This window comes from Bidens hawaiensis, unplaced genomic scaffold, assembly GCF_021521415.1.
Source record: "Bidens hawaiensis isolate Kalapana, Puna unplaced genomic scaffold, B.hawaiensis_p1.1 tig00019230_1, whole genome shotgun sequence".
NCBI classification, from domain to species: Eukaryota; Viridiplantae; Streptophyta; class Magnoliopsida; order Asterales; family Asteraceae; genus Bidens; species Bidens hawaiensis.
This window is the reverse complement of record NW_027492918.1, coordinates 330,906-348,428: the sequence shown is the minus strand read 5'-3', so window position 1 is coordinate 348,428 and position 17,523 is coordinate 330,906. Positions and strand designations below refer to the sequence as shown.

At 35.2% G+C, this 17,523-nt stretch overlaps 1 protein-coding gene across 1 annotated transcript; it reads left to right on the top strand.

The window, feature by feature from the left end:
• The first annotated feature begins 6,082 nt into the window (after positions 1–6,082).
• On the top strand, positions 6,083–7,309 carry LOC143557920 (transcription factor MYB1-like). The gene is made up of 2 exons (XM_077046879.1): positions 6,083–6,251; positions 6,545–7,309. The coding sequence occupies exons 1-2, from the start codon at positions 6,119–6,121 to the stop codon at positions 7,171–7,173; spliced, it is 762 nt and encodes a 253-aa protein (XP_076902994.1). The 5' UTR covers positions 6,083–6,118; the 3' UTR covers positions 7,174–7,309.
• The last annotated feature ends 10,214 nt before the right edge of the window (positions 7,310–17,523 follow it).

The following is a 17,523-nucleotide window of genomic DNA, read 5'->3' as shown; positions in this document are numbered from 1 at the left end:
AAATAGTGTCACTTGTGGTAACTAGTACTAAACCCCCGCGATGCTGCGGCGACGACAATATGTTTAAACGATTTTTTGTAGTTATAAGACATGCAATAATCAGATCATAAAGATAACAAATATCAAATCAATATTAACAAATGATTAAAAAACATCTTCATTTTTGAACATATAATCAAATGTACATTTTTTTCCCTAGACTAATTGAGTGAGGCTTAGTCATTTTGCTGACAATAGTAAATAAATATAAAAATAAGTTGAATTCTCAAAAACCGTTTAAACGAAATAGCATAAAATACAATAATACATATGTGTACCTCTTTTAAAAAATAGTGGACAATAAAACTCGAAAAAATGGTTTCATAACCATTATTGTGTGTGTATGAAACATCAACCAGTGACGAATCAACATTGTGTGTGTGGTTTCATAACCATCATTGTAAGGTTGAAATTTATAAAAATTTATATATACAAAGATACAAAAGAAAAACAAAGAAAATATAGATGAATATATGGGTAAACTTAAGGGAGTGGAAGGATAATTATCCATTAAACTTATAAAAGTTGAATATAATTGAGGGGTTAAATTTGTAATTATATTTGAGGTTTATAAGTGTATATTTGAGTTGTACTCTTATGCTTAATTGACTTGTACATTATCATAAACACCTCAAACTAAAATAAAATTTACATTGAAACGTCGACAAAATTAAGCACGTTGCAATAGTAAAGTCGATTTTCTTAACACATAATATATTAAAAGATATAGAAGAAATAAAAATTTTAAACGAATATGTCAAATAAATGGGTAAAGTTAAGGGGTTAATTTGTAACTACTTGATAAATTGACAAAGCTTTGTTGAAGTTAAAGGATCATAATTGTAAATACTTTCAAAACTAATTATTTGTAATCGTATATGATGTCTAAAATACTATATTACCCCTAAAATTTTAAATTTGTATGCATTAGTGATTGTACCTCTTAAAATTTAAGAGGTCCTTCACTCATACATTATATATAGTAGAGATTAATTATTGGAAATAAAATGACAATTCCATTTGTTCAGATTTGGGACATGTTGCATATGACCACTAGATCCCTTGTTTACAGGGACAACATGTTTAGCATTTACTATGTACACGTGATGATTTGCATACCAAAATTAGAACACACTACTGTTTGGTTTGGGGTGAACGGAAAGTAGAATTTATACTTTCATTGTATTTGCTAAAAGAAAATAAGAACATAGCTATTCTCTAGGCGTTTGATATTAACTAGCTATGTTGAGAAAATTATATTTGTAATCATTATACCGGGCCTTTCAAGCTTGGGTGGGACACATGCATGTATAGGTTATATAATGTTATATAAATTTGCTAGTTGAAATTCATGTTTCTTATATAAGAAAAATACTAAGTATAAGTTTATGTTTTTGTGTATCTAGTGTATATTTTTATTGATATTTAATTAATATATACATGTGTAGAAAATATGTGTTTTTTAAGTGATTTACGTATAATTGGTGATGTTAAATTAGATGTGTAGGCTGCATGTTTTTGTGTAAGTTTTATGTTTCTTATTATTAGAACAAGTACACATTATATGTTTTTGTGTATATTGTATATTTTTTGTTAAAATTTGTAGCACCCGTAATCTAGATTCCAAGCTTGTTTTTTATAGAAATGATAGAGACATGATGTTGCGAGCCAAGCAAACAATCACAAACGATAGATAAGAGATCAAAAGTTATAATTCAGATAAAGACTTGCTGTAACATCTCGAAAATACCATATTTGTTTTGAGTTTTAAATGTTAAATTTGAAAGCCAAAATACCCAAAAATATCTTAATAATATGGTAAAGAAATAATGAGATATATACATATTATAAAGTTGAAAGCATTACATATTAAAAAAATAAGAATTCATCCCACATGAAAAGTAGGAAAATTTTGAAAGTTCATTATAAATATATGAGTTTCCATAATAATATTCTTTTATGTCTAGCATGCACTCAGTAGTTCTAGCGGAGGGTGCAAAGCACCCGACGCGTACGCGCACAGACGAGGGGTGCAATGTGACGCTTTGATAGCGCACTTCGCATGCTCGCATCGCCACGAGCCGCTAAAGAGCCGCCTTTTTAGTATTTTTGGAATGTAGAATGATCAAAAATGTAGATCATGGAAGTCAAGGGACCAAAATTGAAAATTCGGATATTTAGACCCTTCGCGCTACGCGAAGGAACCCAAATCTTATCATGACAGTTTTTTCCACGCGACAACACGTCATAGGGCATATGTCATCACGTGGTGACACGTGGCAGGTCTACGTGTCAACTCAGAAACCCTATAAATCTAGCTCGCGCGACGCAAACCAATCCTTCTCGCTACGCGAAGGACAATAAAATTATTGGTGGTTAAATCTTGTCCTTCGCGCAACGCGAACAGACAAGGAGGTGCTCCTTCGCACGAAGCGAAGGAACATAAATTAGGCCTATAAATATGCAGCCATGGGTGATGCTCCATTCATCCGTCTCACACCTCAAATCACACACATTTAACCTCGAAGTGCGCTCCACTACTCCGATGTTCGTGTCTCAAAGTACGTGCAAGGGGTAGAAGTGTTGTTTCTTCATTCCCTCGATACCAACGACAAGTAGGAATGTTGCCCACGTCAAGCTTAGGCATTCTAGAATTACAAGTCATACAAGGTATGGATTCTGCCCGATTATATTATTAAATATGGCTTAGACTCTGGTCAAGAGTATAGTCTATATCAGTATAGTCTATACATTGAGTATAAAATAAGTAAAATATGATTTTCATAAGACGCTGGTATAGATAAAATATTATTTCTTTATGATTATAAAGATTTTATAATGTTTTTTAAGAAAGAAGAAACATAGTATTTAAGTGATGGAACCTCTTAGACTAAAGATTCATGTATTTTATAAAGGGATGTGTTATTCATACACTCTTTATAGGGTGTACATAGAAGATAATATGTGTGTTAAAAGGGTGTATGAATATCATAAAAGGGTGTATGAATAACCATTGCCTTTATAAAAGAGAAGTGATTATTAAGGTAATGATTATGCAAATATACTAAAGGTTTAAAACTAAATCGTTGATCTAGTATGTATAAAATGTTATTCTCGTACTATAGGTCTGAAGTAACAAGAAGAATAAATCAGCAAGACACACTGATCATAACAAAGGTGAATACGCCCAACGCCACCGCATTGGTCTATTGTTTTTTTTTGTTCTAGTAGAATAACACACGTAACTGAATATGGTTGAATTCGAGTCGACTTACCGTCTCAACGTTTAAGATCGACGACGCTTGGGTTTGACCGTCGTCCAGATTTTATCGGCCTAGCTTGCGTTACACGTTGGGTAAAACATTAATTTAATACCAGTTTAATTTTCACTTCTCACAATAACAAAAGGTGTAATAAAAAGGAAAATTGGTTTTAAATACTCCCAACTATAATGTGTTGGCAAATAACAGGCCCAACTTTACACTTGGCTGGTGATGGTCCAAACTAAAGAGGTATTTGTTTTTAACAGTCCGCGACTAACTGATTCATAACTCCGTTAGTGTGATGCTGAGTTGACCATCCTAGCTGTTAATAACCATCTGACGTGGAACGCTTACGTGGCTGTGAACTCTTTATAAACATCATTGACATAATTGAACAAAATCATAACCCAAAACCACCCAATTGAGCAACTAAAGAACCCTAAAATCACCCAACTGAGCAACGGAAGAATCCTAGCTGTTATACCCTTTCCTACAAATAATCTTTAACGCAGTGTACGCCGGAGTCCCACACGCCGTGTATAAAAGCCCATCTTTACATGACTCAGGCAACGCCGACAGTCCGAAATCAGATATCTCCAAATTACCATAGTCATCCATGAGCAAATTCTGTGGCTTCAAATCTCGGTGAGTTACACCGTTCTGGTGACAGAAATGCAGCGTTGACATAATCTGTTGAAAAAACCGCCGTGCTGTGGCTTCCTTCATCCGTACTCAGGCGTTCGAGCTGCGTGAACAGCTCACCTCCAGCAGCAAGCTCCATAACTAGATAAATTTTCTTTTTTGTTGCTAACACCTCGTGTAGTTTGAGTATGTTGAGGTGATTCAGCCACTGCATAGCGGCCACTTCATGGACTAGACGTGGCTCCATTGACGGATCTGTAGTGGACGGTTTTTCAATAACTTTAACGGAAAACGATGAGTCGTTGACAAGTGAACGGCCACTCAATTGGGTATTTTAGGGTTCTTCAGTTGCTCAATTGGGTGATTTTAGGGTTATAATTTTGTTCAATTATGTCAATGATGTTTATATAGAGTTCACAGCCACGTAAGCGTTCCACGTCAGATGGTTTTAACAGCTAGGATGGCCAACTCAGCATCATACTAACGGAGTTATGAATCCGTTAGTCGCGGATTGTTAAAAACAAATACCTTTTTAGTTTGGACCATCACCAGCCAAGTGTAAAGTTGGGCCTGTTATTTGCTAACACATCATAGTTGGGAGTATTTAAAACCAATTTTCCTAATAAAAATAAAAAGTTGACTATGACAACACATCACCACTCTTATAGAAAAATAATGTAGGTGGTTGTGGACAATTATGCTATAAAATCGACAGGTCATGTAATATAACATGATACATGGTGGAGTTCCCGAGTTGAACATAATGGCAATGGTCCATTTTCGCCACTAACCACTTAACGACATTCCATAATTGTCCTAAACAACTTTTATATACCACACTCTTATCACTATCCCACTTTTCAAGTCTCCTATGAAACATCTCACTTTTCATGGTAACATCAACTTACACATGATTACAATATATACTAATTTATAATTGAGTCCCTCATGTTACTCATGTTATGAAGGTTTATTTAGGCTAAGGGTAGTGGGGCTTGATTCACTTCCAAGTGATTCAATATATTTACGACACGTAGGCGCTGATGTTGCATAGGATCAAGCCCCAGAGAGGATGTAGTGGTCCAGGTGATTCGGGGATTGATTGATTTTTTTTTTGTTAAACATACAAATACTAATATAAAATAAAAGCATCTCCATCCTCCTCTCCAAACCACCAACGAGCACCCACTCTCCTTCCTCCCTCTCTAAACCTCCTTCCTGTCAACGCCTCACAACCCAGAAACTCTCTCTCTCTCTCACACACACACACTTCTCACCGGCCATGTTCCTAACGTTAACTTTTAGGCCAGTAGTTCGGAACCGGCGACCACCAAACATCGCACCGCCACCATATACAACAACATCCATTTAATCTCTCACTATCTCATAAGCTCCAACGGCTCTTTTTGATCCACCCAATGCCCAACGGCTCTTTTTGATCCACCCAATGCCCAACCGACTAAATGAAAATGGCTCCTAACATGCATGTTTACATGCCAGGAAACCAATTATGATTATATCAAATAATTCAAAAAATATAATGAATCATATAATTTAAAGTTGTTACAAAATTGAAAAATATTCAATACAGAATTGCTAGAGTTATATTTGAGAATTTTGCTATTTTAAATCGGTTTTAGGTATCTTTCAGATCGGGAGTTTCATGTAAAGAGAATCTCAACACGTAAATTTTAACCATTATGATCATTAACAAGAATTCGAGTTAGATACGATATAACCCACAAAACGAACAGAGATAATAGTGATTAGCTATTTAGCTAGGTGTAGAAAAAACCGGACAGGATATAAGATGCCAAATTAAAATTAGCAAAAAAAGTATGGCCATTGACGTCCCTATTTCAACCACCAGTCAATTTGACAAAACTATCATACTAGAGTACCATTGGGAAAAAGCAATAACTATCAAAATATAAGCACATAAACTACAAGGGCTAAGTCTGAACTTTTCCAATAGTGAACGTCGGTTTCTGTAAATAAAAAATGATAAGCCTTTGTCAATTTCAAAAATTAAAAAAACGTGACATATTGTTCCAAAAACCATTTAAAAGGTCACCAATTGTCTATGGTCTCCTTTGCATTACACACCACACCCCTAATCTCTCTCTCTCTCTCTCTCTCTCTCTCATTGTCTCTTGTGTGTGTGAGAGAAGAATATGGGAAGAGCCCCTTGTTGCGCAAAGGTAGGCTTACATAGAGGAGCATGGTCCGATGAAGAAGATAAACTCCTCACTCAATACATTCAAATCCACGGCGAAGGCCAATGGCGTTCCTTGCCTTCCAAAGCCGGTGCGTTTATCTTTTATGAATAATATTTATGCTAAACATACTCCTCTCCTTTTATTTTCCAGGGTCAGCTATGTGTCCCCGGCCCTGTGAATTTTTTTTAATATTACTATAGTGTAAAAGTTCTCGACCTTATGAGAAAATTTCCTTAGTCCGATAATAATTATATCTCTACTTTTATTTTATTTTTTTTACATTAGGGGTGCGTTTAGCCAACCCGTTTAATAATAATAATAACATATAGTACCAGATTCAAATGAATCCTAATAATAATTATTTATTTTTATCAAATCCAGGATTACTGAGATGCGGAAAGAGTTGCAGGCTAAGATGGATGAATTACCTCCGGCCAGGCATTAAGAGAGGAAGCTTCACCGCGGAAGAGGATGAAACCATCATCCGCCTCCACACACTCCACGGCAACCGGTGGTCATTCATAGCCACCGAACTACCAGGTCGAACCGACAATGAGATTAAAAACCACTGGAACTCGCATCTTAAACCGAAGGCAAAAGACAGTGCCAACGAGAACCCTAAAGACGGTTCTAAAAACCCTAATAAGAAGAAAACTGAGCATCAAAAGTCAACGCCAATGGTTCATCAACCACCTTCAAGTTCTTCATCACAATCGTTGACTTTGAGAAAGAATGATAGTTTTGATAATGGAGTGATGAGTGGTGCCTCGTCTTGTTGCACTATAGACTTAACCGAACCCGATAATAATATGATGACTGACTTCTGTTGGCCAGACTGGTCACCATTGTTTGAGATTGGAGATACAGGAAGCATGGACGGTCAAGATTTGCCATTTGATGACATTGATTTACTCAAGTCCAGTGATGATGACAGCCGGATGTTAGAGAAGTTGTATTCTGAGTACTTGAACTTGCTTGAAGATGGAGAAGTGGAGAAGGAGTGTAATTAATTAATTAATTAATTAACTAAATAATCATGTAATATAGGTTTATTAATAATTATTGATTATTATTATTAATTAATTTCTGTATTGTGGAATTTGAATAGTGAAAATGAAAAAGTCTAGCTAACAATACTAAAATAGTGTCACTTGTGTATTAACTAGTACTAAACCCCCGCGATGCTGCGGCGACGACAATATGTTTAAACGATTTTTTGTAGTTATAAGACATGCAATAATCAGATCATAAAGATAACAAATATCAAATCAATATTAACAAATGATTAAAAAACATCTTCATTTTTGAACATATAATCAAATGTACATTTTTTTCCCTAGACTAATTGAGTGAGGCTTAGTCATTTTGCTGACAATAGTAAATAAATATAAAAATAAGTTGAATTCTCAAAAACCTTTTAAACGAAATAGCATAAAATACAATAATACATATGTGTACCTCTCTTAAAAAGTAGTGGACAATAAAACTCGAAAAAATGGTTTCATAACCATTATTGTGTGTGTGTATGAAACATCAACCAGTGACGAATCAACATTGTGTGTGTGGTTTCATAACCATCATTGTAAGGTTGAAATTTATAAAAATTTATATATACAAAGATACAAAAGAAAAACAAAGAAAATATAGATGAATATATGGGTAAACTTAAGGGAGTGGAAGGATAATTATCCATTAAACTTATAAAAGTTGAATATAATTGAGGGGTTAAATTTGTAATTATATTTGAGGTTTATAAGTGTATATTTGAGTTGTACTCTTATGCTTAATTGACTTGTACATTATCATAAACACCTCAAACTAAAATAAAATTTACATTGAAACGTCGACAAAATTAAGCACGTTGCAATAGTAAAGTCGATTTTTTTTAACACATAATATATTAAAAGATATAGAAGAAATAAAAATTTTAAACGAATATGTCAAATAAATGGGTAAAGTTAAGGGGTTTATTTGTAACTACTTGATAAATTGACAAAGTTTTGTTGAAGTTAAAGGATCATAATTGTAAATACTTTCAAAACTAATTATTTGTAATCGTATATGATGTCTAAAATACTATATTACCCCTAAAATTTTAAATTTGTATGCATTAGTGATTGTACCTCTTAAAATTTAAGAGGTCCTTCACTCATGCATTATATATAGTAGAGATTAATTATTGGAAATAAAATGACAATTCCATTTGTTCAGATTTGGGACATGTTGCATATGACCACTAGATCCCTTGTTTACAGGGACAACATGTTTAGCATTTACTATGTACACGTGATGATTTGCATACCAAAATTAGAACACACTACTGTTTGGTTTGGGGTGAACGGAAAGTAGAATTTATACTTTCATTGTATTTGCTAAAAGAAAATAAGAACATAGCTATTCTCTAGGCGTTTGATATTAACTAGCTATTTTGAGAAAATTATATTTGTAATCATTATACCGGGCCTTTCAAGCTTGGGTGGGACACATGCATGTATAGGTTATATAATGTTACATAAATTTGCTAGTTGAAATTCATGTTTCTTATATAAGAAAAATACTAAGTATAAGTTTATGTTTTTGTGTATCTAGTGTATATTTTTATTGATATTTAATTAATATATACATGTGTAGAAAATATGTTTTTTTATAAGTGATTTACGTATAATTGGTGATGTTAAATTAGATGTGTAGGCTGCATGTTTTTGTGTAAGTTTTATGTTTCTTATTATTAGAACAAGTACACAAATATGTGTAGGCTGCATGGTGATGTTAAACAAATATGTGTTTTATGTTTTTGTGTATATTGTATATTTTTTGTTAAAATTTGTAGCACCCGTAATCTAGATTCCAAGCTTGTTTTTTATAGAAATGATAGAGACATGATGTTGCGAGCCAAGCAAACAATCACAAACGATAGATAAGAGATCAAAAGTTATAATTCAGATAAAGACTTGCTGTAACATCTCGAAAATACCATATTTGTTTTGAGTTTTAAATGTTAAATTTGAAAGCCAAAATACCCAAAAATATCTTAATAATATGGTAAAGAAATAATGAGATATATACAGATTATAAAGTTGAAAGCATTACATATTAAAGAAATAAGAATTCATCCCACATGAAAAGTAGGAAAATTTTGAAAGTTCATTATAAATATATGAGTTTCCATAATAATATTCTTTTATGTCTAGCATGCACTCAGTAGTTATAGCGGAGGGTGCAAAGCACCCGACGCGTACGCGCACAGACGAGGGGTGCAATGTGACGCTTTGATAGCGCACTTCGCATGCTCGCATCGCCACGAGCCGCTAAAGAGCCGCCTTTTTAGTATTTTTGGAATGTAGAATGATCAAAAATGTAGATCATGGAAGTCAAGGGACCAAAATTGAAAATTCGGATATTTAGACCCTTCGCGCTACGCGAAGGAACCCAAATCTTATCATGACAGTTTTTTCCACGCGACAACACGTCATAGGGCACATGTCATCACGTGGTGACACGTGGCAGGTCTACGTGTCAACTCAGAAACCCTATAAATCTAGCTCGCGCGACGCAAACCAATCCTTCTCGCTACGCGAAGGACAATAAAATTATTGGTGGTTAAATCTTGTCCTTCGCGCAACGCGAACAGACAAGGAGGTGCTCCTTCGCACGACGCGAAGGAACATAAATTAGGCCTATAAATATGCAGCCATGGGTGATGCTCCATTCATCCGTCTCACACCTCAAATCACACACATTTAACCTCGAAGTGCGCTCCACTACTCCGATGTTCGTGTCTCAAAGTACGTGCAAGGGGTAGAAGTGTTGTTTCTTCATTCCCTCGATACCGACGACAAGTAGGAATGTTGCCCACGTCAAGCTTAGGCATTCTAGAATTACAAGTCATACAAGGTATGGATTCTGCCCGATTATATTATTATATATGGCTTAGACTCTGGTCAAGAGTATAGTCTATATCAGTATAGTTTATACATTGAGTATAAAATAAGTAAAATATGATTTTCATAAGACGCTGGTATAGATAAAATATTATTTCTTTATGATTATAAAGATTTTATAATGTTTTTTAAGAAAGAAGAAACATAGTATTTAAGTGATGGAACCTCTTAGACTAAAGATTCATGTATTTTATAAAGGGATGTGTTATTCATACACTCTTTATAGGGTGTACATAGAAGATAAGATGTGTGTTAAAAGGGTGTATGAATATCATAAAAGGGTGTATGAATAACCATTGCCTTTATAAAAGAGAAGTGATTATTACGGTAATGATTATGCAAATATACTAAAGGTTTAAAGCTAAATCGTTGATCTAGTATGTATAAAATGTTATTCTCGTACTATAGGTCTGAAGTAACAAGAAGAATAAATCAGCAAGACACACTGATCATAACAAAGGTGAATACGCCCAACGCCACCGCATTGGTCTATTGTTTTTTTTGTTCTAGTAGAATAACACACGTAACTGAATATGATCGAATTCGAGTCGACTTACCGTCTCAACGTTTAAGATCGACGACGCTTGGGTTTGACCGTCGTCCAGATTTTATCGGCCTAGCTTGCGTTACACGTTGGGTAAAACATTAATTTAATACCAGTTTAATTTTCACTTCTCACAATAACAAAAGGTGTAATAAAAAGGAAAATTGGTTTTAAATACTCCCAACTATAATGTGTTGGCAAATAACAGGCCCAACTTTACACTTGGCTGGTGATGGTCCAAACTAAAGAGGTATTTGTTTTTAACAGTCCGCGACTAACTGATTCATAACTCCGTTAGTGTGATGCTGAGTTGACCATCCTAGCTGTTAATAACCATCTGACGTGGAACGTTTACGTGGCTGTGAACTCTTTATAAACATCATTGACATAATTGAACAAAATCATAACCCAAAACCACCCAATTGAGCAACTAAAGAACCCTAAAATCACCCAACTGAGCAACGGAAGAATCCTAGCTGTTATACCCTTTCCTACAAATAATCTTTAACGCAGTGTACGCCGGAGTCCCACACGCCGTGTATAAAAGCCCATCTTTACATGACTCAGGCAACGCCGACAGTCCGAAATCAGATATCTCCAAATTACCATAGTCATCCATGAGCAAATTCTGTGGCTTCAAATCTCGGTGAGTTACACCGTTCTGGTGACAGAAATGCAGCGTTGACATAATCTGTTGAAAAAACCGCCGTGCTGTGGCTTCCTTCATCCGTACTCAGGCGTGCGAGCTGCGTGAACAGCTAACCGCCAGCAGCAAGCTCCATAACTAGATAAATTTTCTTTTTTGTTGCTAACACCTCGTGTAGTTTGAGTATGTTGAGGTGATTCAGCCACTTCATAGCGGCCACTTCATGGACTAGACGTGGCTCCATTGACGGATCTGTAGTGGACGGTTTTTCAATAACTTTAACGGAAAACGATGAGTCGTTGATAAGTGAACGGCCACTCAATTGGGTATGTTAGGGTTCTTCAGTTGCTCAATTGGGTGATTTTAGGGTTATAATTTTGTTCAATTATGTCACTGATGTTTATATAGAGTTAACAGCCACGTAAGCGTTCCACGTCAGATGGTTTTAACAGCTAGGATGGCCAACTCAGCATCATACTAACGGAGTTATGAATCCGTTAGTCGCGGATTGTTAAAAACAAATACATTTTTAGTTTGGACCATCACCAGCCAAGTGTAAAGTTGGGCCTGTTATTTGCTAACACATCATAGTTGGGAGTATTTAAAACCAATTTTCCTAATAAAAATAAAAAGTTGACTATGACAACACATCACCACTCTTATAGAAAAATAATGTAGGTGGTTGTGGACAATTATGCTATAAAATCGACAGGTCATGTAATATAACATGATACATGGTGGAGTTCCCGAGTTGAACATAATGGCAATGGTCCATTTTCGCCACTAACCACTTAACGACATTCCATAATTGTCCTAAACAACTTTTATATACCCCACTCTTATCACTATCCCACTTTTCAAGTCTCCTATGAAACATCTCACTTTTCATGGTAACATCAACTTACACATGATTACAATATATACTAATTTATAATTGAGTCCCTCATGTTACTCATGTTATGAAGGTTTATTTAGGCTAAGGGTAGTGAGGCTTGATTCACTTCCAAGTGATTCAATATATTTACGACACGTAGGCGCTGATGTTGCATAGGATCAAGCCCCAGAGAGGATGTAGTGGTCTAGGTGATTCGGGGATTGATTGATTTTTTTTTGTTAAACATACAAATACTAATATAAAATAAAAGCATCTCCATCCTCCTCTCCAAACCACCAACGAGCACCCACTCTCCTTCCTCCCTCTCTAAACCTCCTTCCTGTCAACGCCTCACAACCCAGAAACTCTCTCTCTCTCTCTCTCACACACACACACACTTCTCACCGGCCATGTTCCTAACGTTAACTTTTAGGCCAGTAGTTCGGAACCGGCGACCACCAAACATCGCACCGCCACCATATACAACAACATCCATTTAATCTCTCACTATCTCATAAGCTCCAACGGCTCTTTTTGATCCACCCAATGCCCAACGGCTCTTTTGAGCCCCGCAGACCGGTCTGCCCCGACCGTCTGCGCCCACGTCCAAGCAACAAGGGTAGTGGTGTGCGCGGTTGCCACGTCATCCGCGCTCAGCCATCAACGCCCCACTACCCTCAGTCTTAGTGTTTTGTGTTTAATCGTTTTGATATTTTGTATTTTATAACGACGTGTTATATTTTTTAATGTAGTTTTGTTTTTGTATATATTAGTTTATTATGTTAATTATATTTTTTAACGCTTGAGCTATTTAAATTGAGATGTGTAGGTTTTTTAGCTTTTTAACGACCGAACATAAACAAACACAAACAAGTTAATTTTGAAAAACGAAAAAACATGAACACAAATACTTGTCTTTCGAAAGCGAAATTATTGATCTAGTAATAACAAAAGGTTATACTCGTACTATAGGTCCGAGATAGCTAAAGAAAGACTAATCGATTAGTGAAGTGAAGTTGATCCTTTCAAGGTGAATACGCCCTAAACTTTTATAACTTGTTTACTTGAGTCAAATTAAATTGATTACATGATATTAAGTACCTTGAAAACATTATGAACAAAAGTAATCGTTGTCCCTCAGGCTGTCGTGTACGTTTTTCTGGATCCTTACATATGTGGTTAGACGGTGGGCACACCGCGCCACACCTGGTTATATGCCTCCGCCACGATGGGTTGGATCTAAGTTATGTCCGAGAGAGGGTAATCATGTGTATACTAATGGTAGCTAAGTAATCACGAACGCTATGGTGTTTGCTGAGCCATTTCGAGTATAGCTTAAGTTTGTAATTGTGATTTAGTTTTTAACTTGATTATTCCTAAGCCACGATTGGCCGAGACCTAAGTTATGTCTCGAGGGGTAATTAAGCGTCAGCTTATTCACTAGCATGTGTTGCTGACGTATTTCAAACTGTTTTACAGGCAACGAAGGATAGGCGCTTGAAGAATCGAAGTCTTCAATAGGCGATCTGATGGCTCAAATAATTTTGTTAAAACATTAAATATGTAAATGGTGGTTTGTAAAACATGTAATCTTTTGTAAACATTAACCAGGAACTTTTAAATCCTGTGTCTTGTTGATATGTAAATATTAATATTTTAATCCACGCTAATATATTTCCGCATTAACCTGTAACTCTGATTTGCTTACAAAAACGGTACCAACTGATGAGTCACACGCCCAGGTCGTAGATAGGGGTGTGACAGTCAAAAACCAAATCAAAATTGAACGTCGTTGAACATTAAGAAATTTTCAAAATTGAACAAAAAATGATGATTTAATCAATCGAATTGATGTGTAGAGGTATTTAGATTCATCAATCGATTATGAAATTGCAGAAATAATGCACTTAATTGAGCTCTGATTAGGGTTCAAAATATTACGTTTTAAACGTTATGAACAAAACTGGCGACCTTTAAACGTTCTGACCAAAAATGAACATCTTTAATCATTCTAATACTTTCAGAAAAGTTTTGAAGCTCTGACTTTTTTAAAGTTCAGAACTTCTAAACTAACAAAAAAGTCCATAACAAAAAGTTTAAATGTTCATGCCAAATTCCTACCCTTAAACATTCAATTGTTAAACCTTTAAACGTTTAAGGTTAAAAGTTTAAAATTTAGGCAAAAAAATATTAAACGTTCAACTTATACGTTCAGACCTTTAAACGAACACCTTTAAACGTTCTGAAGTTCATAGCTAAAATTAAACACTTGTAACATGAAATTGAACACTGAAATCACTTCATATAGTCTCGTAATCATCAAACAATTGTCAATCGACCGTCAATTTGATCATTGATTCCATCATATGAACAAATATGGAACGTCTGCAACTGGGTTTCTGCAAATGGCGTATTTCAATTCAAATAATTTGAAGTGTATGTCTGCAAATGACGCCGGCAACGATGGTTGAATCGATGCAACGGTTAATTAGAATGGAAACGATTTGAAATAATTTACGTATTTGTCATTGCGTGTTTTTTTGAAATCTAGGGTTGAAGGTGCCGCGTACGTAATGTACGATAAGATATTATTGTATTTTATTCTTTCTCTCTCTCTCTCTCTCTCTCTCTCTCTCTATATATATATATATATATATATATATATATATATATATATATATATATATCGAGCGTCACATGCAAAATATTTAACTTTCATTGCTAGTATTCTTCACAATTAAATTTTTGAAAGTCAAATAAAATCAATGACAAATATGTATGAATTACGGTATAATTCTCTTATAATGGATTCAAATAATATACTATGCTACTAGGAACTAAAACATTCATTATTTATAACTTTTCTAAAAATGTGTATTGATAAAAATATTAAGGGTATTTTCTAGTTTCTTGGTTTATATAACTTGTGTTAAAATCTGAAATCCTTCTAGTAAATAAAAGTGTATTGTTATGTTAAAATTGTTATAAAGACTATCTATCTATTATAATAAAAGCCTACTACTTTTGCCATTTGTCAATACCATAGCTCTTCTCATCTTTTTTTTCAACCAATTTTCATATATGGTCCTTATCTTTTAAGCTCTTTCATTATATGACATTAAAATTAAGGTTTATTCCAACTAAATCCATTACTACATATAATAATAAGTATTCTCTATATGGATTGACAATAGACGATTAGTTAATTTTGAAGTGTTAATTAAAGTGTTTATTATGGTTTATATTCAAAATAATAAACAATAAACATTCGATCGATAATATATGGAATGAGAACAATCGACTTGGACTAAATCCTAATAACATAGCGGCTAAGGCTTAGCCTTTAATACCTAAATGTACATATGATTTTAAAACTAAAAGTTTTCGGTTTAACCCGAAACCTAGAATTCGGACCCAAGAACCAGCCCGAATTACTTCGATTCAGGTTTGGGTTAGTATTTTCTTGGGTTAGAGATTCTCGGGTCGGGTTGGTTTAGGTTCAGGTACGGGTTTTCTTGGGTTGGGTTTCATGTTACGGGTAAAAGTTACAGCCCTACTGTCAACAATTATAAATTATAATTAGTACCTTGACTTTATACAACTTTAAATCTTCTAATATTCTTCCAACTCAGAATAATCACTATTATTTGAACATGGTTTTAATGTTAGTATGCATTTTTCATTTTCCTGGCAATTACATTCATATGAAATAAACAAATCATTTTGTTATATTTAAATTTTTGGTTTTTACGTTGCTTGATTATACAATTTTTAATTGTAAAATATAAGTCAATTAAAAATTTGTCATACACAGAATATTAATAACAAATTTATCATGATTAATCAATTTCAAATTATAAAGATTCTAAGGATGCTAATCATGTCTTTTTTGGATAAACATGAGCAGAGATTCTCAAATGACATCATATTAATTGATTAAAAACTATGATATTTTATGTATATGAATATTTTTTTTATTGTATCATGGATATAGATTATCATTTATCTAGAGTTGATATATACTTGAAGAACTTTTTTATCACACGGACAACTATACATGGCTATATCAAGAGTTATAAGCAGGTCTATATGTTACTTTATTAAGAGTTTTAAGCATACATGAACTAAAGATTTTGTTTTTGATAAACAATGTATACCTGCTAATACAATCACAAATGTAGTGTAAAAAGAAGTTTTACCTATTTATAACATATTTGTTTATTGTTTTTTTTTTAATAATTAGATTTACTTCTTTCATTATATAGAAACATAGATATTACATCAACATAGTAGGTAGGCGGGCAACAAGCTGCGCTGCCACCCTTTTCTGAATTGCAAACCCTAACCTGCTAAAGACATACCCCTGCCCCTTTGGAGTCGACACATTGCTATGCACAACCCGTTGGACCCTGGTTAGGAAACGGATAGCTTCCGGTGCCAAGGAGCCAAAGGGACAAAAACATGTTGGTTCTCTTCGCAAGCTTTAGCATGTTTCTCCATCTTCTTCGTTTCAGCCCTTTTCATTGCTTGCCCAGCTACAAACCCATTATCCCTCAAACCAGCTAAGGGAGATACCCCTGTGAGGTCAACACAAGCGTGTTTTCCCCCGGCCCAACCAAAGACGAGCAAATCTGCCGGTCGTAGAGTGGATCTCCCTTCCGTGGGGTCTGTAAGGAAGTTTACGGGGGCTTCCTTTTTAGCTGATATCCCAGCTCGCCTTAAGATGTCCCAAAGAACGTCTTGCACCCAATCATGTCGGTATTTGAACCCAGGCATCTCCTTGCAATGAACCGAATGCTCTCCGAATTTATCCAGGCAAGCCTTATGGCAGATCGGACATATTTCGTCTTCTGGGTACATTGGGACCATCAAACGGTACTTAAGAATGGCCCTATACTCGACCGCAGACATGCTTTGGCCCAAGCCATCAATCGGGATAACGGTCAGAAAATCTTGGGCATGAGGACCTCGTAAGCATTCAATAACCGCCTTCTGTCGGGGGGACAATCCAAAAACTTCTCCCAGGCTCTGAGCGATTTTGCCAAAAAGGGCATTCGCCAAAGTTTTTTGAGGCTTTGGTGGGGCGGTGTCCATATTAGAGAAACAGCCAATGTCAAAGTCTGGGAGAGTGTTATTTAGGCGTTCCAGGGCCTGTACGTAGTCTGAGTCCAGGTCGACAACTCCGCTATTCCTTAAGATGTGATTCTGTAGCTTCCAAGACTGAGCCCTCGACGCTACAAAAGCGTAAACCCCAACATCATGAGCCGAAAGAAGGCCTAAACCCCCTAAGCGCATCGGTAAAGATGCAAGTCGCCACTGAAGATCACCAAAGAACGGGCCTCCACATACAACTAT